Source organism: Aotus nancymaae, unplaced genomic scaffold (genome assembly GCF_030222135.1).
Source record: "Aotus nancymaae isolate 86718 unplaced genomic scaffold, 86718_ANA_hifiasm-v0.15.2.pri h1tg000059l, whole genome shotgun sequence".
Taxonomy (NCBI): domain Eukaryota; kingdom Metazoa; phylum Chordata; class Mammalia; order Primates; family Aotidae; genus Aotus; species Aotus nancymaae.
This window is the reverse complement of record NW_026988473.1, coordinates 2,342,001-2,365,409: the sequence shown is the minus strand read 5'-3', so window position 1 is coordinate 2,365,409 and position 23,409 is coordinate 2,342,001. Positions and strand designations below refer to the sequence as shown.

The 23,409-nt window shown below is 46.4% G+C and overlaps 1 protein-coding gene across 7 annotated transcripts in view; it reads left to right on the top strand.

Annotated features, from left to right (window-relative positions):
• Nucleotides 1-23,409, top strand: part of KDM2A (lysine demethylase 2A) — a 142,117-nt gene extending 118,708 nt beyond the window's left edge. For 5 of the 7 annotated variants that reach the window (XM_064364686.1, XM_064364689.1, XM_064364688.1 and 2 more), the window contains 9 exons: nt 7,332-7,415; nt 9,214-9,483; nt 10,004-10,135; nt 12,318-12,407; nt 14,544-15,256; nt 17,131-17,294; nt 17,886-18,044; nt 19,886-20,101; nt 20,563-21,263. In XM_064364686.1, coding sequence (XP_064220756.1) covers nt 7,332-7,415; nt 9,214-9,483; nt 10,004-10,135; nt 12,318-12,407; nt 14,544-15,256; nt 17,131-17,294; nt 17,886-18,044; nt 19,886-20,101; nt 20,563-20,744 — 2,010 coding nt within the window. In that variant the 3' untranslated portion in view covers nt 20,745-21,263. Of the gene's footprint in view, nt 1-4,243; nt 4,701-7,331; nt 7,416-9,213; nt 9,484-10,003; nt 10,136-12,317; nt 12,408-14,543; nt 15,257-17,130; nt 17,295-17,885; nt 18,045-19,885; nt 20,102-20,562 lie in introns of those variants that run through there. The other 2 variants (XM_012452882.2, XM_064364687.1) reach the window with 2 other exon arrangements.

Below are 23,409 nucleotides of genomic sequence, written 5' to 3'. Positions count from 1 at the left end.
GAGGCCAAGGTGGGCAGATCATGAGGTGAAGTGATTGAGACCATCCTGGCCAACATGGTGAAAACCTGTCTCTACTAAAATTACAAAAATTAGCCAGGTGTGGTGGTGTGTGCCTGTAGTCTCAGCTAATTGGGAGGCTGAGGCAGGAGAATCGCTTGAACCCAGGAGGCAGTGGTTGAGCTGCGATCGCACGCCACTGCCTTCAGCCCTGGTGACAGAGGGAGACTCCGTCTCAAAAAAAAAAAAAAAGGCAGGACATGGAACAGTATGTATAGTATGATCCCATTAATGCAAGAAAAATTGTATGTGTGTTTGTGCATTGCAGAGGAATCTAGAAGGGTACACCCCATCCTGTTGATAGCAGGGCACAGCAGCGTGGTGGTAGTCAACTGGAAGAATTTGAGGGTGTTTTTTTTTTGAGATGGAGTCTTGCTCTGTCACCCATGCTGAAGTGCAGTGGCGTGATCTAGGCTCACTGCAGCCTCTGGCTCCCAGGTTCAAGGAATTACAGGTGTGTGCCACCAGGCCTGGCTAGTTTTTGCATTTTTAGTAGAGATGGGGTTTCACCATGTTGGCCAGGCTGGTCTCGAACTCCTGACCTCAAGTGATCTGCCCATCTAGGCCTCCGAATGTGCTAGTATTTCAGGCATGAGCCACCACGCCCGGCCAGAATTTGAGTTTTTAATCAAACTTGTTTTTGTTGGTATTTATTTTGGTGATAAAGGAGTTCTTAACATACATGCATATATAAAAGAAGCTTTTAATATAACATTATATCTGGCTGTCTAGCTCACTTAATAAAGCGAATTCAGTGTTGTTGAATACTTTTCTACTTTTCTATTTTCTCTAAAACATTTTGATAAGCCTGCCAGTCATACTTTTTGACTTACAAAAACCTATATTCTCCTCTATAAAATATCTTGTGATATTGTTGTTAAATTAACAAGATTAGTAAAATACTTAATAAGCAGTACATTATTACAGCCAGTAAAAAATTAGATGTTACAAATCTATGAAATTCACTTATTCCACTGCTCTGAATAATGCCTGCCTACTCTGTGCCAGGAATCAGATTGAGTGTTAAGGAAACTATGCAGACATGCCGTGGTCCTAGCCCTCAAGGGCTTTAGAGTTCAGTGGCAAAGCAGATATAAAAGTGAGCTAAGAAATGGAAAATGAGTGCAGTCCAGATTTGCAGGTGCCTAGCATGACACAAGGCACAGAGCAAATGAGTAAGGGTGGCAGAGTCTATCCTGAGGGCAAGAGATGTTCTAGCCTTCTTCATCACCAGCTAATAAGCTTTCCTGTTACAGGATATAAATTTGTCACTACAACATTATATAAATGGTAAAAGCTCTCAATTTATAAATTGGAAAATTGGTATTTTTTATGTAATAGGCTACTGATACTCTTGTCTAAGAATCTAACATGGCCAGGCGCGGTGGCTCATGCCTGTAATCCCAGCACTTTGGGAGGCCAAGGCGGGTGGATCACGAGGTCAAGAGATCGAGACCATCCTGGTCAACATGGTGAAACCCCGTCTCTACTAAAAATACAAAAAATTAGCTGGGCATGGTGGCGTGTGCCTGTCATCCCAGCTACTCAGGAGGCTGAGGCAGGAGAATTGCCTGAACCCAGGAGGTGGAGGTGGTTGCGGTGAGCCGAGATTGCGCCATTGCACTCCAGCCTGGGTAACAAGAGCGAAACTCCGTCTCAAAAAAAAAAAAAAAAACAAATTAGCTGGGTATGGTAGTGTGCACCTGTAGTCCCAGCTATTCGAGAGGTTGAGGTCTAGGCTGTAGTATGCCATCATCGTACCACTGCACTTTGGCCTGGGCAACAAAGCAAAACTCTGTCTCCAAAAAAAAAGGCCAACCTATACAAATAAAACTTCATTTGCAATTTTTACTAATAAGATATTTGTAATAATTCATACATTCTTACTGAATAGAAAGTTTTAAATAATATAACTTGGTTATGAAGCATATATGGTTACATTAAAGTACATATCATTATTTTAAATATTTTCATTATATTGTATTATGTAATTTCATGGTCTTAGCAATTCTTATCTTTTTTGCCTTTTGTTTGTTTTTTTTTTTGAGACAAAGTCTTTCTCTGTCCCCAGACTGGAGTACAGTGGCACAATCTCAGCTCACTGTAACCTCCGCCTCCTGGGCTCAAGGGAGTCTCCTGCCTCAGCCTCCCAAGTAGCTGGGACTACAGATGCATGCTACCATGCCCAGCTAATTTCTGCATTTTTAGTAGAGATGAGGTTTCACCATGTTGGCCAAGGATGGTCTTCATCTCTTAACCTCATGATCCGCCTGCCTTGGCCTCCCAAAGTGCTGGGGTTACAGGCGTGAGCCACCTCGCCCAGCCTCTTTTTTGCCTTTTGTTCTGAATTAGCAGGAGAGGGAAAAGTTAGGCCTTGTTTTTTGGGGTTTTTTGTTTGTTGATTGGTTTGTATTTTGAGACAGAGTCTTGCTCTGCTGTCCAGGCTAGAGTGCAGTGGTGTAATCTCAGCTCACTGCAGCCTCTGCCTCCCGGCTTCAGGCAGTTCTCCTGTCTCAGCCTCCGGAGTAGATGGGATTACAGGCGTGAGCCACTGCGCCCTGCCAGGCCTCGTTTAATTTGTGATTTGGAAACTTACTGGGAGTGAGTTTCCTAGTACCGTATCTGATTTTTGTCCTTTCCTGGTGGTGTCTAGAATTTGCACTTGCTGCAACTTGAACTTATGTTTGTTTTAAAGTAACATGTTTTCTCTTATGTATTTGTACTTCATCATCTCTAGTATAGATAACACTGAAGATCAAAATAAGCATTTTCCAAGAAGACCTCTCAGTAGCTAGATCACTGTTAAGGAAAGCTTTTCAAACAAAATAAGCTGATTGCACTGGGTCTTGAGTCTTAAGATACAGTGCCAGGGAGAGGTTTAGGGTTAGGATGACCATATAAGCATTTCCAGGAAGAGCTCAGCCGAGAGCACAAAAGTCTCTCCTTCCCCTCATAAACTACTATAAAAATAACATATGTAACTCCTGGCAGCAAAGCCCCACACTTTAGAAAGCCTGTTTAGCCACTAAATCTGTACCAGAAACAACTGTCCTGGAAATAAATAAGAATGCTTAAGAGCTGGATGTTTAAATCAAAGCATCTGCAGAAAAGCAATTTACATTTGTAAGGGTCTAAAAATCACATAAATTCAAACCCAAACTTTCTGCCAAGTATTTGATTTCTACTGAAGTTTTCCCATGCTGATGTTTGGTACACTGGATCGATAGAAACTCAACCAGAATGTGCTCCTTCCCTTCCTCCTGTAGACTGAAGGGAGTGTGTATGCAGTCTGAGCTTCATCCGGGCTGGTGGTTTGGGGATTGGGGAATTGGTCTGCAGAGGTGTGAGCAATACTTGTTCAAGGGGCTGTCAGAAAGTGGCAGTGAGGTGTCTTGACAGGATGCAGGACTGGCTGCCTCATCTAGGGAATATCAAGAATGAGACAGGCAAACAGACTTGAATAGAAATGGAAAACCAAATGGAAATGGTATTCTGAGGGTGAGATAATCTTATGGGCAGAGGGTACTGCTGGAGTTGGGATAAAGTGTGTTGCCCTTAGGTTGTGCCTCAGTTGTTTGACTTGGTCGTGGTGGAGCTGCTGCAGGATTGCTGTGCAGATATTTCTAGTACTGTACTGTGGGGGTGGAGTCCTTGTCAGAATCAGAAGCAGGCGTCTGTTTTGGATGTAGTTGATGTTAGCCGTAATTTATTAAATATCTCAATATTGGCTGACATGGGCCATTTCTGAAGGTTTTTTGGAACACATATGCAGATTCTGGATTGTGGGCTGGGAGCAAGTCAGCGAGGGCAGATGAAGCAGAAAGTGTGCCAGAGAGAGAAGATAACTCAAGAGGAACTCAGTCCTTGCCTAGTTCATCCAGAGAGGCGGGACTTTGGGCAATCCCCTCTGCTTGCTGAGAGGGGACAGATAAGTGTGTGTGCCGTTAGCCAGAGCGTTCTGGCTTTAACTGTGAGAGGTGACCCTGAGAGGAAGGGTGTGGACTGAGACAAGGACAAATGTGGGCCAAGGTGCCTAGTGTAGCCTGCAGAATGAGTTAAAGCCTTCCCTTTGGCTGGCGCCTTCCGAAGTCTGCCACCGGGAGCCCTCAGGGGGCTGGCCCTAGGTTCTCCTATTGCAGTGGTGGTGGGAGGGAGACAGGGCGGGGGCTGTGGCTGAGCTCCCCTCCCTGGCATGGCCTCTTCCAATCGCGAGGAAGAAAGCAGTTGCTGAACACACCCCCTCCCGGCTCTGCAGCAGAACGGCTGGGCCCTCTGCCTGACTCGCTCACTCTCGCTCGGCTCCCCCTCCTGCCATCTTCCGTTGCAAAGCATTTCTGGGAGCTGCATGTGGGTGACGCAGCAGCATTGTTCGCAGGCACAGGAAGCCGCGGCTGAGCTGAAGGGCTCGAGAAGGAGCCCAGAGCGCTGCACGCTGCTCCCTCTGGGTAGTCTGAAGGGTCAGAGCTGGACTGCCCTGCCCTATGTGCTCTGGGAGATTCCAGAATATTCAAGTAAATCCGGATTTTCCTAGAGGCAGAATATCTAACTCCTTCAGGAGAACTTCCAATACAGAAAACAAAACAAAGACGCTGGGGAAACTTCACCAACAGCCTCGGCAGCTCCAGAGCGACAGGAAACGAAAGGTCAGGCGGTCGATCGGCAAACCCTTTCTGGTTTGGGGTGCGTGTAACTGTAGGGACTTCTGTCTCAGTGAAGAGGCAGAAGAAACTGCCTGCCGGGCGAGTCCAGGACAATGCTGTGTTACTTCGTGTTGCTTGAGCCGTCATTGCACTTGTTCCCTCACCTGGTGGGATGTGCTTTTGAATTGGGTTGCTTGGCTTTTGAGAATCCTTTCCCTCTCTCTGCCCAGGCACCTTCTGTTCTCTTTCCCTTCCTGTGATCTGTAGGGTGTGGGCCTGTGTTTAAATGTTCTCCCGAATGCCTGGAGCCGAGATAGGCGTCAGCTTTCCCGCACTCCACCCCCGCTCTCCTATCCCAAACCCCCTCTAGTGAAGGGTGGTGGCTTCTTTATATGGTTTCTTGTAGGGCCTCAGCTGGAGTCTGCCTTTTTTGATGAAAGCAGGGCGTGCTTGGTTGAATGGCCCCAGCAAAATAAGGCTTGGAAGGAAATCTGCATTTCCCTCCACACCCACACATACCCCAGTAACTGAGTCGTGTATATATGAACAGCTGCCGCCCCCCCACACACACACCAACACAGTTTTCCGCCTATCCTTCCCTATTCCCCACAAAAATCTTGCAGGTAGAATTAGACTGCTTTTGGTGAACAGTTAAGTTCCTTTTCTACTCTCTTAATCGCATATCTTACTGTGCAGTCTGTTTTGGTGAAAGTGGAAAGTCCCTGTTTGTGGACAGCTCAGTTCTCTTCGGCAGAGGAAATGGGCAGAGTCCTACTCCGGCAGTGCGAAGTGGGGGAGGGGAGTCATGCACTCCCTAGCACACATTTTGAATGGACCTGAATTTTTCACCCGAGAGAGATTAGGAGCCCATACTAGAGCCTTGTCCCACGTGGGGCACCACACCTCGCCTCTTCACCCCCACGCTCTATGGTGCTAACAGAAAAGGATGCCATAGCAACTTGAAGTAAATAAAACGTCCGCAAATGAAATCAGTTTGGGGGAAGGTGAGAGGCATCTGGAGACTTGGCAAAAGGGGATCTTAGTAGAGGAGTTTCTTGGCTATGAGTTAAAGGGTCTGAGTCCGAACTCTGGAATTTGGAGGAGAATCCTTAGGTTAAGGATGAAAATACGTAAAAGTTTTCATCTCCAGGGGCAGAGCACACAGGATTATGAGAACAATTATTAGCAATGGCCCAGACTTACTAAGCTGTCCAGGATCAGAGTTTAGTATTTACTGAAACAGTTACTATCCTGTACATATCTAAGGCAGCCAGAAAAGGAATCGTGTAATTTGTCTCTCATATTTGAGTTATTTTGCTGTTGGTGTTGCTTTAGGGCTCATTAGGTCAGAGGAAGAAGGATTTCATTATACTAGAAGATTAGGCTTCAGGCGTTTCTGTCTGTCTAAAACAAAAAGATTTGGCCAGGTGTGGTGGCTCACGCTGTAATCCCAACACTTTGAGAGGCCAAGACAAGCGGATCACCTGAGGTCAGGAGTTTGAGACCAGCCTGGCCAACATGGTGAAACCCCGTCTCTAAAAATACAAAAATTAGCCGGATGTGATGGCAGGCACCTGTAATCCCAGCTACTTGGGAGGCAGAGGCAGGAGAGTGGCTTGAACCTAGGAGTTGGAGGCTGCAGTGAGTGAGATCGCAACACTGCACTCCAGCCTGGGCAACAGAGCAAGACTCCGTCTAAAAAAAAAAAAAAAAAGATTTGTTTCAAAATAACAGTCAACCAGCATGATTTACTTAAGTGGCATTTTCTCACTATAGCATTGTTCCTAAGTCATTTAAATTTGATTGGTAAAGACATGAGAACTGTTGCCCCTAAGATTGTTCCTTTCCCCATTTAGAGGAATAAAGGCAAACAGCAGATTCTATATGTGGGTGGGTGGGTGGGTGTGTGTGTATGTGTTGGAGAGAAAGGGAAGAGAGAGAGAGATTTGAGATTGAGATTTCTGTTTCAGCCTTAGAAGAAAAGAGCCCTGGGTTGAATCAGCACATTAGGCTGTACTGTTCATCTCATTAATTCTGTATTAGCCAGTCATTTTTATGCCACTTTGCTCAATCTGAGAAATGAAGGCACTACTTAAATACCTAATAATATTCACTAACTAGTGTAGAAAAGTGAAGAGGCAATAATAAAGTTTTACTGTCATATAGAACTGTATGAGAAGTAACACTTGTCGCCAGAGTAAGCTAGTTGCTTCAGTGTGTTAGTATAATGAATACACAAGTAAGGGATTGGGTGCAAAGGTGAGTTTGAAGTCCTTTGTGCTCCCCCACCACCACCACCACCTGCCCCCAGTAGAGATGGGTCTTGCTGCGTTTCTCAGGCTGGTCTCAAACTCCTGGGCTCAACTGATCTTCCCGTCTCTTACAGGCGTGAACCCCTGTGCCCGGCCTCAAAGTTTTGATAATACTGCATTAGCCCAAGTTTGAGTTTTCTCTTTCATCTTTGATTTATTTGTTTTCCTGTAAGTCTCTATATGAAGGGCAAATATAGACAGTTGCCACCTTGCCTCACTTGCTACTCAAGGGTACTGAGGCAGAGTCTGGATGCTGTTCAGAGTGGTTGGCTCTTTGTTCACCTTGCCCCTGCTTTTTCCTTCTTTCCCCTCCTACACTTAGATTTTGCTGGAGGAGCTTGCCAACAGCGATCCCAAGTTAGCCCTCACTGGAGTTCCTATAGTACAGTGGCCAAAAAGGGATAAGGTAAGAAACTATTTTGCTTGATCTTCAGGCTACTTAAGCCTTTTGCTAGTTGATCATTACTATTCTGGGGAAGAAAAGAACAACTAGAGGCAGATGGCTTTTGGTGCATTAATACAAACTGACAGAAAATCGTTACTTGGTTCTGTTTTGACTTGTAGGTCAGGGTAATTGGCTATCTTTGGAGGTGACTCTCTTAACAGAACTATCAAACTGGGAGGCCTCCTTCCAGATTCAGATGCCAAATTGTGCATTTGTTCACCAAAATGCATGAGCTCCTCTCCTTCTGACCAGTTACTCTATTATCTTCACAGATATGATTGAAAGCCAGTTAAAATAATTACATAGATATCTAAAAGGAGCAGAGTTTTTCTTTGACATGGTAAGATCGTGCTCTCAAAATTCCCCTTAACTTGGATTTTTCAGTATAAAATTGAAAAGAGAAGAAAGGGGCCGGGCGCGGTGGCTCACGCCTGTAATCCCAGCACCTTGGGAGGCCCAGGCAGGTGGATCACCTGAGGTCAGGAGTTCAAGACCAGCCTGGCCAACATGGTGAAACACATCTGTACCAAAAATACAAAAATTAGCTGGGCGTGGTGGCGGGCGCCTGTAGTCCCAGCAACTTGGGAGGCTGAGGCAGGAGAATCCCTTGAACCCAGGAAGTGGAGGTTGCAGTGTGAGCCAAGAGTGCGCCATTGCACTCCAGCCTGGGGGACAAGAGCAAAACTCTGTCTCAAAAAAAAAAAAAGAAAGAAAGAAAGAAAAGAAAGGAATTGCTGTCAGCTAATAAATTGTCAGTTATGAATTTTCATGCCTCTTCAGTTTAGATCTTGTATAATTTTTTTCCCATACTGTCCTTTATCAAGGTTATTTATTAATAAATGATAGCATTCTGATCCTGGCCATGAATTTGGCAGATAAATTAGGCTTCTGTTGTTCCCTAGCTGAAACTTGCAAAGCCATCACATTCCAGGGGTGTTTAGGCAGAATATAAAAGGTATGGAGTTGAACAATATATTTAAAAAACCACCTCCTCATCCCTTAAGAGAGGAATCCCACTTGGTCTCTGTGGCCACAGGAGACTGTCTTAAAACAATTCAGTCATTTCTGGTTGTCTAGTATTTTGTGTCAGAAAAGTGTCTAAGATATGGTAAGAAATTAAAGTAGTAGAAAACATGGTTCTTGTCCTTGAAACAGTCACCAGCAGGGTAAATACGAACGCTAAGAAATGTGTTCCACACTTAAATATTATTAGAGTGTCTACTGTGTACCAGGTCGTATGCTTGGATTTGGAGTACTAAAGAAATGAACAAGACTAGTTTTACCCTCAAGTAGTTTACTGTCTTCTTTAGGAGTATAATCTGAGCAGTCAAGATGAAGAAATATTGGAGGGCTCCTGTTAAGTACATGGCACTTAACACAGAAAGCTCAGGGAGTGGTTAGTCTTAACAGCTCTGCAAAATGAAAGAGAAACAGCTGTGAATTAGTAGGCCAAAGGGCTTAGGACAAGGGCTGGCAAATTTTTCTGTAAAGATCAAGATAGTAAATATTTTAGGTTTTCTATACCACACAGTCACAGCTTCTCAGTTCTACCATGGTAGCATGAAAGCAGCCATTGATAATACATATACAAGATGAGTTGTGTGCCAATAAAATGTATTCTAAAAACAGACAGTGGGCGGCTCTGCCCATAGGCCGTAGTGGGCCAAGCCCCAGGCTAGGGATGCTACCATGTAATCTTCTACCCTCTCCAGTCTTAAAGCAACCTAATATATTTGACCTCACTGCTTTCTCTTTCCAGCTTAAATTCCCCACTCGGCCAAAGGTGCGGGTTCCTACCATCCCCATTACAAAGCCTCACACTATGAAACCAGCTCCACGGTTAACACCTGTGAGGCCAGCTGCTGCCTCTCCGATTGTGTCAGGGGCCAGACGGAGACGAGTGCGGTGTCGAAAATGCAAAGCCTGTGTACAAGGAGAGTGTGGTGTTTGCCACTACTGCAGAGACATGAAGAAGTTTGGGGGTCCTGGACGCATGAAGCAGTCCTGTGTCCTCCGACAGTGCTTGGCAGTGAGTGATCTGCTGGATAAAGAATTTGGGGGAGGGGTGATGGTGCCAAAGGAACTGAAATACATATAGAGTTAAAGAGACTTCAGAGTTGAAAAGAAAAGGTTTATACTCTCTTTTTGGCTTTATTTTATCCCTTTCCCCCCCAGGTTTAGATGGAAAGTATCTAGTAGTAAAAATGATCTGATTTAATCTTTCAGCTTAACCTGATTTTCAAACAAGAGACCAGGATTTGAAGGGCAAATCATTGCCTTCTTTCCCCTCTTCAAGTAGATTAGAAAGGACCCAGGAGGCCAAGGATAGGCCAACTGAAAATAAACTGATTTCCAGTGCCCAGGTGGTTGAGTCCTCATCTTCCCCATTTTTCCTACCAAAAACTTCTATTCTCTCCATCCTGCCTCCATGCTTCCAAGTGTTTACTAGAAAATTGTAGAACCCAAATCTCCCATCTTCACTTTAAGGGAAACTGAAATGATAAGGATCTAAGTCAGTTCTCTTGGATTCTATCTTTGTCCTCCTGTAGCCCAGACTGCCTCACTCAGTCACATGTTCCCTTTGTGGAGAGGTGGATCAGAATGAAGAGACACAAGACTTTGAGAAGAAACTCATGGAATGCTGTATCTGCAATGAAATTGTTCATCCTGGCTGCCTCCAGGTGAGGAGAGGTTTAAGGGGTTCCTGAAGTCTCAGCTGATGGAGCGAGTGATGCAGTAGAATGAGAAACCTGTCATGGGAGTGCCAGCATCCCTCCTGTAGGCCATCAGCTCTGTGGTCACATAATGCAGTGGTCTAATATCAGCCCTTGATTCATATATGTACAATGTGTCAGGTACTGCATTAGGCCCTGAGGATAGAAGAGTACACAAAATAAACCCAGTTCCTGTCCTCATGGAGCTTATAGTCTGGCATCTGGACAGTGTGTGTAGAGTTCCCAGGCCATGATGGAACTGCATAGTGTGATTTAGGATGCCTCAAGGCTTTAGGCATCACTGATATGTATACTTCAGTGTACATCTGGATATTAGTTCCTAAGGGAGAGTAAGGGTAATAATATCAGGTAACATTTAATGAGCACTGAGTCTGTATCAGGCTCAGTGCAGAGCTAAAGAGCTTTGAAAAAAAAATAAAGTAATAAAAAAGTAACAAATTCAGATGTCAGCCTCAGAGATTGAGTCCAGCGTGGGCCTTGTGTTCCAAAAGCTCCCCACTGATCTGAATTTTGCAGCTTGTGTGGAGAGCCACTGTTTTACACGCATTCTGTGTTTAATTTTTTTTTAAAGCTCTTACACAGAAGAATCTGTGTTTAATTTTTAAGATAACTATATGAAATTGAATCTACCATCTTTCTTTAAATCTAAAGTACATGGTGCTGGTACTTCCTTGGCCTTCTCAGAAAGTATCAGCTTAAATCATGACTGTCGCCTAAGAGTGATAAGACACTGTCATTCATGAGAAGCAGCCCAATTTCAGAAAGGTTAAGATGTGAAAACTATACCTTTTATAGAGTTGGTTTTTTCAATACTATATAGCAGCAAATCTATAACAGAAACAATAGTAGGTCAGTATTTGGAGACATTAAGCATATGTTGAATGAAGAACAGGGTTTTTAAAATTCATTTAATGATTTAAATTATTCTTACGATATTTCTTTTGTTTTGTTTTGTTTTGTTTATTTTGAGACAGAGTCTTGCTTTTGTCACCCAGGCTGGAGTGCAGTGGCGCAACCTTAGCTCACTGCAACCTTCATCTCCCGGGTTTAAGTGATTCTCCTGCCTCAGTCTCCCTAGTAGTAGTTGGGATTACAGGCACGTGCCACTGCGCCCAGCTAGTTTTTGTGTTTTTAGTAGAGATGGGTTTCACCATGTTGGCCGGCCTGGCCTTGAACTCCTCACCTCAAGTGATCCACCCAACTTGACCTCCCAAAGTGCTGGGATTATAAACATGAGCCACTGTGCCCAGCCTAATTCTTACGATATTTCAACAACATTACAATCTTTTTTTTTTTGTGGAGACATGGTCTCATTCTGTTGCCCAGGCTGTAGAGTACAGTGGCGAGATTTTGGCTCACTAAAGCCTCCATCTCCTGGGTTCAAGCAATTCTTCTGCCTCAGCCTCCTGAGTAGCTGGGATTACGGGCGTGCACCACCACACCCAGCTAGTTTTGTGTTTAGTAGAGATGGGGTTTCACCATGTTGCCCAGGTTGGTCTTGAACTCCTGGCCTCAAGTGATCCACCCACCTTGGCCTCCCAAAGCGCTGGGATTATAGGCGTGAGCCACCATGCCCAGCCAGCATTACAATCTTAAAAGTCCATTTTATCAATTATAACTTGAAGATTTAAATGGTACGTATTAAATCTGTTAATATTATCTCAAACCTACAGAATTAGTGAAATAGGGTATTGATTCCATGATGATGATAATGGCTAATACAAAGGGTTTGCTGTATGCCAGGTACATTGTTAAATTCTTTACACAGTGAATAATTTAATCTTCACCACAACCCTAGAAGGTGGGTTTTGTTGTATCCTTGGCAATTATATTATATCTCTGTGTATTAGTTCCTGATGGGGAGTGAAGGTAATAATATCAGCTGATATCTTACAGTGGAGAACACTGAGTCACAGAGACTAGATGATTAGTTTCTAAACCCAAGCTGTCAGGCCTACTGTCAGGATCAAGTTCAGCACCATTGGCTATTTGGGGCTGAATCTCTCACAGTTTTTCTTCCTTTATGGACCAGTGTGTTTAGAAGTGGGTGACTCTTCCCAACTGTGTTATTGTTTGATAAAGGAAGCTTGAGAGACGGGCTTTTAAAAATATCTCTATCTTCCTATAGATGGATGGAGAGGGGTTGCTTAATGAGGAATTGCCAAATTGCTGGGAATGTCCAAAGTGCTACCAGGAGGACAGCTCGGAAAAAGCCCAGGTAAAGGAACCTTATCAGATTTGCACTGTGACAGAAAGGAGGCTTCAAATGTAGGGGATTCTACGCATTTGCCTTTGCATTGTTCACACGGTTTCTCTGACCTAGGAGATTATTTTTGTTTGATTTGGTATCTATTTTCTTTGGTTAATTTTTAGTATTTTCTTTGTATTTAGTATTAGAGTTTGTAGTAGTATCTTCTGTATTACTAAATATTGTTCCACTTGGGATCTGCAAATTCCTAAGGTCCTTTTATATTCTGGGGCCATACAAAGGGAAGAACCATGGCTGGGCTGTTTGAGGAGAGAAATTAGGTGAGTAGGACCTTCCCTGAGGAATGTTAACTAGAGGGGAGCCAGTGGCCTGAGGCAAGTGAGTGTAACAGTGTACCTGAGCTTCCAGTTAAGCAGGTTCACATTTTTGTCATCTTCACTTTTGTGGCCTGGCAGAAAGCCCTGCCCTGCCCATCCCACATGCCCAAATGTGTCATGCAGAGGCAGCCCCAGAGAGGACCAGCACTATGACCTTGGCTCAGAGGAGCTGAGGTTGCTGACCAGTGGTTGCCAGTAATGTCAAAGGGCCAAAAGGACTGTAGTTACTCGGACTGACAAGGCAAGACCTGCTGTGGACACCTACAGGAGGGGATGGCTGTCCTAGTGTCAGTCTTCCAAAGCTCTTTGCACAGAAGCGGGGAAGGGGGCAGAAGGGAGTTTTCTTACCTTCTTTTTATTTCTGCACACTTGAATACTAAGATAGTTGAATTTTTCAATCTATTTTTCTTTGAGGGCAAGGATTTTTGAAGTTGACTAAGGCCAACGTTCTCCTCCCAAGTTATTACACTAGTAGCTTTTACATGTGTCTTCACTAGTGATGTTGTTTGCATCTCTGCTGTAGCAGATGTGTTGGCAGATGCTGTGTTTTAGTATTACCTTCTAATACATTGGAAAAGACAGCACCCAAAGGTGATCATTTTCTTCTAACCAGTTGTTGCTTAGAGACATAAAATGTCTCCTTGCAAAAAACCTGAACTAATAATATGGTTCCTAGTGGAACATGTTTACTGGGCTTTGTCATAGCATAGTCATAGTGGGCTCCAGGAAAAGACAAGTATCTGGAGAGCACAAATGCCACAGATAAAGTTGGGGGCTTTTGTGGGATTCCTCACCATAATCATGACTGAATCTCTCATGTAGCAATGCAGTTTCTCAGAGAGGTTCTCGTTCTCTGCTCTATTTTTCACTTGGGGATGGAGTGAAAGATGCAGCCTGGTAGAGTCAAACTTAGTCTCTGGTAGAACTAGAAGTCAGTGGTGTTTACTGCTGTCAGACTTAGGCTTCTTAGTTCAAATGGTATATGTGGGCTTTTTCCACCATGAAACAGAGATACATCTCTTGAGTGAAAGAGGTAAGTCAGAGACACTATTAAAAATGGTCAGGCTGCCCAGGCACAGTGGCTCATGCCTGTAATCCCAGCACTTTAGGATGTGGAGGCAGATGGATCATGAGGTCAAGAGATTCAGACCATCCTGGCCAACATGGTGAAACCTCGTCTCTATTAAAAATACAAAAATTAGCCGGGTATGTTGGTGGGTGCCTGTAATCCCAGCTACTCAGGAGGCTGAGGCAGGTGAATCACTTGAACCCAGAAGCAGAGGTTGCAGTGAGCTGACATTGATCCACTGCACTCCAGCCTGGCAGCAGAGCAAGACTCCGTCTCAAAAAAAAAAAAAAAAGAAAACAAATTAGCCGGGCATCACACCTGTAATCCCAGCTATGCAGGAGGCCGAGGCAGGAGAATTGCTTGAACCCAGGCAGCAGAGGTTGCAGTGAGCTGAGATCGGGCCACTGCATTCCAGCCTGGATGACAGAGTGAGACTCTCTCTCAATTTAAAAAAAAAAAAAAAAGGTCAGACCAAGTGCAGTGGCTTATGCCTATAATTCTAGCATTTTGGAAGGCCAAGGCAGGCAGATCACTTTAGCCTAGGAGTTGGAGACTAGCCTGAGCCAACTCTGAGGGAATGACCCCCTCTCCAACAGTCTCTTCTCTCTGGTCCCGAGAACAAGGGAGGCCCACTTTGTCTGTTCAGAGGGTTTGGAAGAAAGGAAGCGCTGATGTTGTTTTTCTGGGCCTGTTTTGCAGAAGCGGAAAATGGAAGAGAGTGATGAAGAAGCCGTGCAAGCCAAAGTCCTGCGGCCCCTGCGGAGCTGCGATGAGCCTCTCACGCCCCCGCCTCATTCACCCACTTCCATGCTGCAGCTCATCCATGACCCGGTTTCCCCCCGGGGTATGGTGACTCGGTCATCCCCTGGGGCTGGCCCCAGCGACCACCACAGTGCCAGCCGTGATGAGCGCTTCAAACGGCGGCAGTTGCTGCGGCTGCAGGCCACAGAGCGCACCATGGTACGGGAAAAGGAGAACAATCCCAGCGGCAAAAAGGAGCTGTCTGAAGTTGAGAAAGCCAAGATCCGGGGATCGTACCTCACTGTCACGCTACAGAGGCCCACCAAAGAGCTCCACGGGACATCCATTGTGCCCAAGCTGCAGGCCATCACGGCCTCCTCTGCCAACCTTCGCCATTCCCCCCGTGTGCTAGTGCAGCACTGCCCAGCCCGAACCCCCCAGCGTGGGGATGAGGAGGGGCTGGGGGGAGAGGAGGAGGAAGAGGAGGAGGAGGAGGAGGAAGATGACAGTGCAGAGGAGGGGGGTGCAGCCAGGCTGAATGGCCGGGGCAGTTGGGCTCAGGATGGAGACGAAAGCTGGATGCAGCGGGAGGTCTGGATGTCTGTCTTCCGCTACCTCAGCCGCAGAGAACTTTGTGAATGTATGCGAGTGTGCAAGACGTGGTATAAATGGTGAGCAGGGATTCAGGGGGTCAGGAACTAGGGGTATGGGAGTAGGTGGCAGGTTTTCCATATGAGAACAGCAAGCACCTTGGCATCTGAAAGCTTGTGGAATCCTGTGAGGAGTGAATTGACCCTGTTTCCCAAACTTTGGGTCCTGTTTAAAGATGTGGTCAGTTGTGCCCACAGATGTCATTAGGGAACTTTGGCCATTTGCCTCCTCGCCCTACTCTATACTTTCTCATGTCTCTTTGTTATGGGGAGGGAGACTGATTTGGGAGATAGATTTGTAGTTTGTGCTAAAACTTTAGAGTCTTGTGGGCTAAAAATTTCCTCCTCAAGTCAGCTGAACTCATCACATGTTAGTTGAGAGCTTATGATGTTCTAGTCACTCTTCTGGTGCTGATAACACAGTTGACCTCGTTTAAGCCCCTGACCACTTACCTCTCCATTTAGTGAGAGTAGCGGGCATGGTTTTCAAGATGAATTTGAAGGTGCTTACATTTTTCTTCAGTTTTAATGCTCATCCCCCAAACCTGGATCAGAATTCCCTTTTCCAGTAAGCAGGGTCCAGTTTTGAAGCTTCCTTAGTGAAAGCTACCATTTCTTCTTAAGTTGGACAGACACTTGAGGGGAAAAATTCCTAGTGATGATGAACAAGGAGCTTCCCATTAGGTGTTGTTGATTTTTCCTTAAGGTCTGGTTTACATTTACGCTAGGATATTTCCTTTTTATCTGGGTCACACACATCCTATTACAGTAGTCTGGTGTTCTGACCAGTGGCATTCACTTGGGAACTTTTAGAAATGTCAACTATCAGGGCCCTTATAGGCCTCTTAAATCAGAACCTCTTTAACAAGCCCTCCTCCAGGGGACTCTGATGCATGCTCAAGTTTACAGCAGCAAATCTGCTGTATTGTCAGCAGCTTGCTTCTGCCATAGAAACTTCATGTGCCACTGGTAAAATCTTTTCAGTCTTTAAATAAAGACCTTATTCTTTGCAAACATGAATTTATTTCCCAAATCTGAATTAATGTGTGATGTAGCTAAATCCTCAATTTTTCTCTGCATAGGGCTAGTAGGATTGCCTGGTTCTACCTCTTGGTTTTCAGGGCAAGGCACATCAGATTCCCATTATGTGCCTTGCTAATCAGGCTGGGGAGCAGGGGCTATAAAATATTAAATGGAAGCTTGCATGATGTGGTTTGTGGCCTGTAGATTTGTAGACTGCCATGGAAAGGCAGGCCTGTACCTTTCAGTTCTGCTCTTGGACTGGCTAGAAAATGTCAGGCTAGCACTCAGGCAGAACTTGAGGGTGGGAGAAGACTTTGTAAGCCTGATAAAAGAGCCTCTTTTGATGTGATACAGTAATGGGCTGAAGGCATGATGAATTGTGGATGTGCTGAGCAGCACCTTGCATCTCGGGCAGCTTTGAGTGACTGACAAGGGAGAGAATGGAGCAAGCCTTCTTAGATTCAGACAGTAAGAAGTCTAGAAACTTTAAAAGGCTCCCTTATATACACTTTAGCAGGAACCATGCCATTTTAATGCAGGTGAAGGGGTTACAGACTACTGCTTGCTGTGTGTCCCTAACAACTGTTGTATTCTCAAACAATCTAGAGTAAATCAGGGTTAAGTGGTCAAGTTATATACTACCAACACACAGGTTTGCAAAGCATCTAGTCGTAGAGTTCAAGGCAATTTTTTGCCTATTCTGTGAGGCAAAAAATGATAAGGTGTGCTCCCTGAATATTTGTAGAAGAACCTAGGGAGAATGACCCTCCAGGTGCTCTGCTTTTCCCAGAAGCCATCAGCAGCCTGTGATGGGAGCTCCACTGATGGTGTATCAAGTTAATGAAGGCGAGTTCTCTTCCCTTCTGTCACAGGTGCTGCGACAAGAGACTTTGGACAAAAATTGACTTGAGTAGGTGTAAGGCCATAGTGCCCCAGGCCCTCAGTGGCATCATCAAGAGGCAGCCAGTCAGCCTTGACCTCAGTTGGACCAACATCTCTAAAAAGCAACTGACATGGCTCGTCAACAGGCTGCCAGGTAGGTGAGCAGCCCTGCCACTGTCTTTCCGGGGGCCCAGAAAGAGCAGGCTAGAAAAGTTGCATTGTTGGCAGTGCTTCTTAGCATCATCTGAGGGCACTATAGGGCAGCAGTCCCATGCCATTGTTGCTTAGCAAGAGATTTACCCAGGGCCATCTTAACTGCCAGTCTCCAAGGTAGCACTCTGCACTGGCAGGCCAGTCACTGCAGTGGACAGCAAAGAGAATGGAACTAGTGTTGCTGCCAGTGCTGCAGTTCTCCTCCACATAACCACTGAAGAGGAAACTTGAGTCAGATGTTCCTTTGGTCAGCCCCTTATAAGCCCTGAATTCTCTTCAGGATTTTGAGCTTAGAAAGAGAAATCACTCATTCTTGTATTGCTCTGGTGGGAACTAAGCAATCACTTTACCACTAAAGCTAGAAGATGTAGTATAGGATACCATGGAAATCTTTTAGCTGAATGACTAAAAGATTAGGCATAGTCCTTTTCTCCTATTAGACTGGAAGTCTGTTGACTTTGCTCAGATTGTTACAGCTCTGAGTATGCTAGGAAACAGTATATTATTACGTGGCTCATTCCATCCATTGCAGGACTGAAAGACCTCCTCCTAGCAGGCTGCTCCTGGTCTGCAGTCTCTGCCCTCAGCACCTCCAGCTGCCCCCTTCTCAGGACCCTTGATCTTCGGTGGGCAGTGGGAATCAAGGACCCTCAAATTCGGGACTTGCTCACTCCACCGGCTGATAAACCAGGTAGGCTCTGGGCCTGACTTCTCTCTGCTTGTCTTAGGGTAGCCTTATCTTCAAACACACCTTGTCCTCAAAAGCTAAGGTAGTCTCAGAAATGATGCTGTGGAAGAACAAAAGAGCACAAAATGAAACAGAATGATAGGCCGGGTGTGGTGGCTCACACCTGTAATCCCAGCACTTTGGGAGGCTGAGGCGGGCGGATCACCTGAAGTCAGGAGTTTGAGACCAGCCTGACCAACATGGAGAAACCCTGTCTCTACTAAAGCTACAAAATTAGCTGGGCATGGTGGCACATGCCTGTAATCCCAGCTACTCGGGATGCTGAGGCAGGGGAATTGCTTGAACCCAGGAGGCGGGGATTGCAGTGAGCCAAGAGTGTGCTATTGCACTCCAGCCTGGGCGACAAGAGCGAAACTCCGTCTCAAAAATAAATAAATAAGGCCGGGCACGGTGGCTCACGCCTGTAATCCCAGCACTTTGGGAGGCCGAGGCGAGTGGATCACGAGGTCACGAGATTGAGACCATCCCTGTCAACGTGGTGAAACCCCCGTCTCTACTAAAAAAAATACAAAAAATTAGCTGGGCACAGTGGCGCATGCCTGTAATCCCAGCTACTCAGGAGGCTGAGGCAGGAGAATTGCCTGAACCCAGGAGGCGGAGGTTGCGGTGAGCCGAGATCGCGCCATTGCACTCCAGCCTGGGTAACAACAGCGAAACTCCATCTCAAAAATAAATAAATAAATAAATAAATAAAAATAAAATTTTAAAGAATAATAAAATAGAAAAAGAAAACAGAATGATGGTGGCCAGGCGCGGTGGCTCATGCCTGTAATCCCAGCACTTTGGGAGGCTAAGCTGGGTGAATAATCTGAGGTCAGGAGCTCGAGACCAGCCTGACCAAAATGGTGAAATCCCACCTCTACTAAAAATACAAAATTAGCCAGGCATGGTGGTACAGCCTGTAATCCCAGCTACTTGGGAGGCTGAGGCAGAAGAATTGCTTGAACCGGGAGGCAGAGGTTGCAGTGAGGCAAGATCGCGCCATTGCACTCCAGCCTGGGCAACGAGTGAAACTCTGACTCAAAAAAAACAGAATGATGGACTATGTACAAGAATAGGGTAACTATTTACTACAAACAATGGAGTAAGATCGGGCGCAGTGGCTAACACCTAGAATCCCAGCACTTCGGGAGGCCTAGGCGGCAGATTGCCTGAGGTCAGGAGTTCAAGACCAGCCTGACCAACATGGAGAAAAACCCCGTCTCTACTAAAAATACAAAATTAGCCGGGCGTGGTGGCGCATACCTGTAATCCCAGCTACTTGGGAGGCAGAGGCAGGAGAATTGCTTGAACCTGGGAGGCGGAGGTTGCAGTGAGCCGAGATTGTCCCATTGCCCGCCAAACTGGGCAACAGAGCAAAACTTGGCTCAAAAAAATAAATAAATAAATGGAGTAAGTCCATTTTGTGAGTCAGTGGAGTTTGGGGACCAGAGAGTATAAGCCTGAAAAAATCTTGAGAAGCCTTTATGGTTGAGGTGGAGTCAAAAGCTATTTACATGATCGTCTAGAAAAGTGTGGTGGTATTGGAAGGAGAGGAGCATTCTGCACATAGCCTTTTGCTGTGTGTGTGAGGCATAATCTAGCAGCTTGAGAAGAAAGAAAACTTGTCTGGTTTCCTAGAAACTGCCCACACACACTCCTCACACCCTGAAGGCAGGGCTGGGTGTGGGCAGTTCTACTTAACCCCTTCAGGAGGGCCTAGCCAGCAAGTAGCTGTTGCTGCCTGGAGCCTTGGAGCTGAATTAGAGAATTGAGAGTTTTGATCTAGGCTCTTGACTGTGCAGGTCAGGACAATCGCAGCAAGCTCCGGAACATGACTGACTTCCGGCTGGCAGGCCTTGACATCACGGATGCCACACTTCGCCTCATCATTCGCCACATGCCCCTCCTGTCTCGACTCGACCTCAGTCACTGCAGCCACCTTACAGATCAGTCCTCCAATCTACTCACTGCTGTCGGGTCTTCCACTCGCTACTCTCTCACAGAGCTCAATATGGCAGGTATGCCGCTACGGTTGTTCATCATCAGCAGTGCCCCCTGCCTCCAGCCCTCCTTGGAACTTGATCAGTAAACCAGAATGACCTTGGGTCTGTTGATGGACCCACGTCAGTTTGTTTCTTCACATCTGGACAAGGACATGGATTTCTATCCCTTTTTTAACTGACGGGGGACTGAGGCCTTGAGTAGTTAAGTTGGTTGCCTGTGTGCACGGCCAGCATCCAGCTGGAGTTTGGTCAGCCTTGCAGCCCTTGTGCTTTTCAGATGGTGATGGGAGTGAGGAAGCAAGGTCCCTTTAGTGGTGCTGATGGCACTGCTAGTCTCCGAGCCAGGTAGTTGTGGGACAAAGAGGGCTTTTGTTTAGCATTTTGAAGGAAAGACGGCTACGGGAATTGAATGGCTGAGGAAGGCTTTTATGGTTGTGTGTATGTGAGCATTGTCATTATGGGCACTTTCCCGACAGGTTGCAATAAATTGACAGACCAGACCCTGATCTACCTACGGCGCATTGCCAACGTCACCTTGATCGACCTTCGAGGATGCAAGCAGATCACTCGAAAAGCCTGTGAGCACTTCATCTCAGACTTGTCCATCAACAGCCTCTACTGCCTGTCTGACGAGAAGCTGATACAGAAGATCAGCTAAGACACACCCAGCCCAGACTGAACAGGAAACCGATCTTCCCCTGACTCCCCACTGAGGAGACTCTCTCCTCGACCCTGCACGGGCTCTGAGGCCAGCGTCACACTCCCTCTCTGTCCCTTGAGCCCTTCTTCTACGGGCGGGGCAGAGAGGGTGGTGGACACCAGGCTTACCTGCCTGCTCCTCTCCCTCCTAAGGAAAAGGGAGTAGCAGATTGATCCGAAGGGAAAGCACAGGCTGTGCTGTCGAGGTGCCTGCTTGCTTACTCGCCTGCCAGGAGGCCGGGCTCTCAGTTTGGGGTGTTTGTGCAACCTTCATCTGCACTGGGCCCTGTGCCCCTCCTCCCCACCCATGGTCCCGAGCAGTGCCTGGTTCTGAGCAAACTCCCAGGGAAGAAAGCGGCCCTGTCTCCACAGCCAGGCTCTCCTTGTGGTGTCCAGTGCACGTCTCTCCTCCATCACACTCTCCCGGCTTACGCAGGAGGGGCCGGCAGCCCCAGGAATCCCAGACCCGTGCTGATCACACTGGTGCTGTTGAGATGTCCCAAACCTCGCGTCCATATCTGTGCTCTCCCTCCTTTCTTCTCCCTTGAGCTTGATTCTGCCCAGCACTCGTACTCATTCACATAATGAGGTTTCTTACCCCAGCCTACCCCAACTTACCTGCTAGTCTCTATGAGGTCCTTATTGCACTTATTGGGGTTGAAGCTCTTCAGAGGAGCTGGAACTGTCTACCCTAGGGACACACCCATTTTGTTGATACCCAAGTAGATTCTGAGACAGGCACCATCTCCTTGTTCCCCTCTCTTTTGCCTCCCACTGGCTGCCCTTTTCCATGTGTCTTCATTCTGCCTGAAGAAGGCTTTCCCAGGATGCATGTCCTCAGAGGGAGCAGCCTATCTCCCCCAAGCTGGAGGCGGCAGAGGACTGGGCCAAGCCCCGACCTGCTTCCCAGCCAGGCTCTTCCAGGCCTCTGGTTTAGCGGAGCCCCAGAGCCCAGGCCTGTGTCTAGCTCCAGTAGCTCACTGACCTTTCAGGGCATCCAGGGGGTCATGCTTAGAAGCCAGTCACCTGCCCTCTGCCTGCAGCCATGGAAGGGGGTGTGCATGTGCCTCTGTGTGTGTGGCTGAGTGTATTCCGCGTGTGTGTGGAGGGAGGGAGGGAGGGGAGCATGGTGTCTCCCACTCCACCGCCCTTTGTCGAGCCCCGTCAGCTGCCCCCTTTTACTTTGCATTGAACGGCCTGTCCAAAGATCCTCTCTCTAGGGCAGCAGAGAGCTTTTTGCACTTTAAAAAAAAAAGAAGAAGAAGAAGAAAGGTCGGAATTTCTTTTGGGTCAATATTTTTAAGTGTGTGAGGAGATGCTCAGCAGCAGCCTATGGCAAGAGCTTATAAATGATAGACGCAAATTTGCACTCTGCTCCCCCTCTGTAAGGATATTAATAGCACAACCTTGTCCCCTCCACCTTCTAGTCCTCCAACCCTGTCCCTTTCTGGCCCCTTTCCTGTAGCCCAGTCTCAGGCTTTCCTCCTCCTGAAGCCCTACGGGGGTAGGGAATGGAGCCCAGGCACCAGGGGTCTGAAATGTGAGCCACGCAGAAGAGAGACGCCAACTGCACCCTTGCCACTTCCAAAGCAATAGAGGCAGAGGGGTCCCCTCTTTGCCACCTAGCCCAGTTTTGACCCTGGCATTAACTGGCCTTCTTAGAGCAAACTGGGTCCTGGTCAGGGGTGGCATTTTGTCTGTTTCTTCCAATCTGCTGAATCTTTTGGCTGCACCTTATAAACAGCAGTCTGCTCCCATGACCCTCTCTGCCCCTTCCATTGGTCTCCAGGCCCCAGTAATCTGGGGTTAAAACTTTGAGGAAATGCCAGTGACTTATTCCAGAGTGCCTCAGTTAGGGGAACTTCTCTGTAAAGAACCCTGGGTATTGAGCAAAAACCTTATTATTGTTAATGATCTATAATTGGAAGCTTCCTGCCTTTTTCTTTGGTTGCTCCTGTGGAAAATACTGAAAAGATTACTTTGTTTTATTTTGTTGTCTTTTTATAAAAAGGGGAGGTGGAGAGACCCCTTCAGAGCAGGGATTGTGCCGGGAGAGTGCCTCTGACTTTGGGACATTTCATCCACAGAAATTTCCAAGCCGATGGTTTCTTTTGGGTTTTGGTTTTTATGTTTGTTTTTGGGGTTTGGAAAAACATGCATTTTTACCGTGCACATAAATTGGTCAGCAGAAAAGGGAGCCCAGGAGTGGCAGCACATGGACCATGCCATTACTGGGTTTTACTTTTCTTTGGGACTGTGAGGGGAAATGGTTTTTAGAGGTGAGGGCTGGTCCATGTGGAGCAAAGAAGTGTCTCTGTTGGGGGACAGAGGAACCTGGGGAGTCCATCACATGTCCTACAATCTGCTCTTAGACACGGCCTTGACAGGAGAGCCTGCCCTCAGACTGCAGGACCAGAACCCCTGCCTCCATCTTTCCAAGCACCGGGGCGAAAAACCACAAAGGAAAGGAAGAAAATTTATATATATATATAATATAAAATCACTTGGTGATTAAAAAAATAACTGCTCCATAAATAAAACTCCTAAAGTCACTTATGTTTAAAGGGTTTGGTTGTGTTGTTTTTTGGAGAAATACTGTAAATATATATATTTTTTGTTGCTGA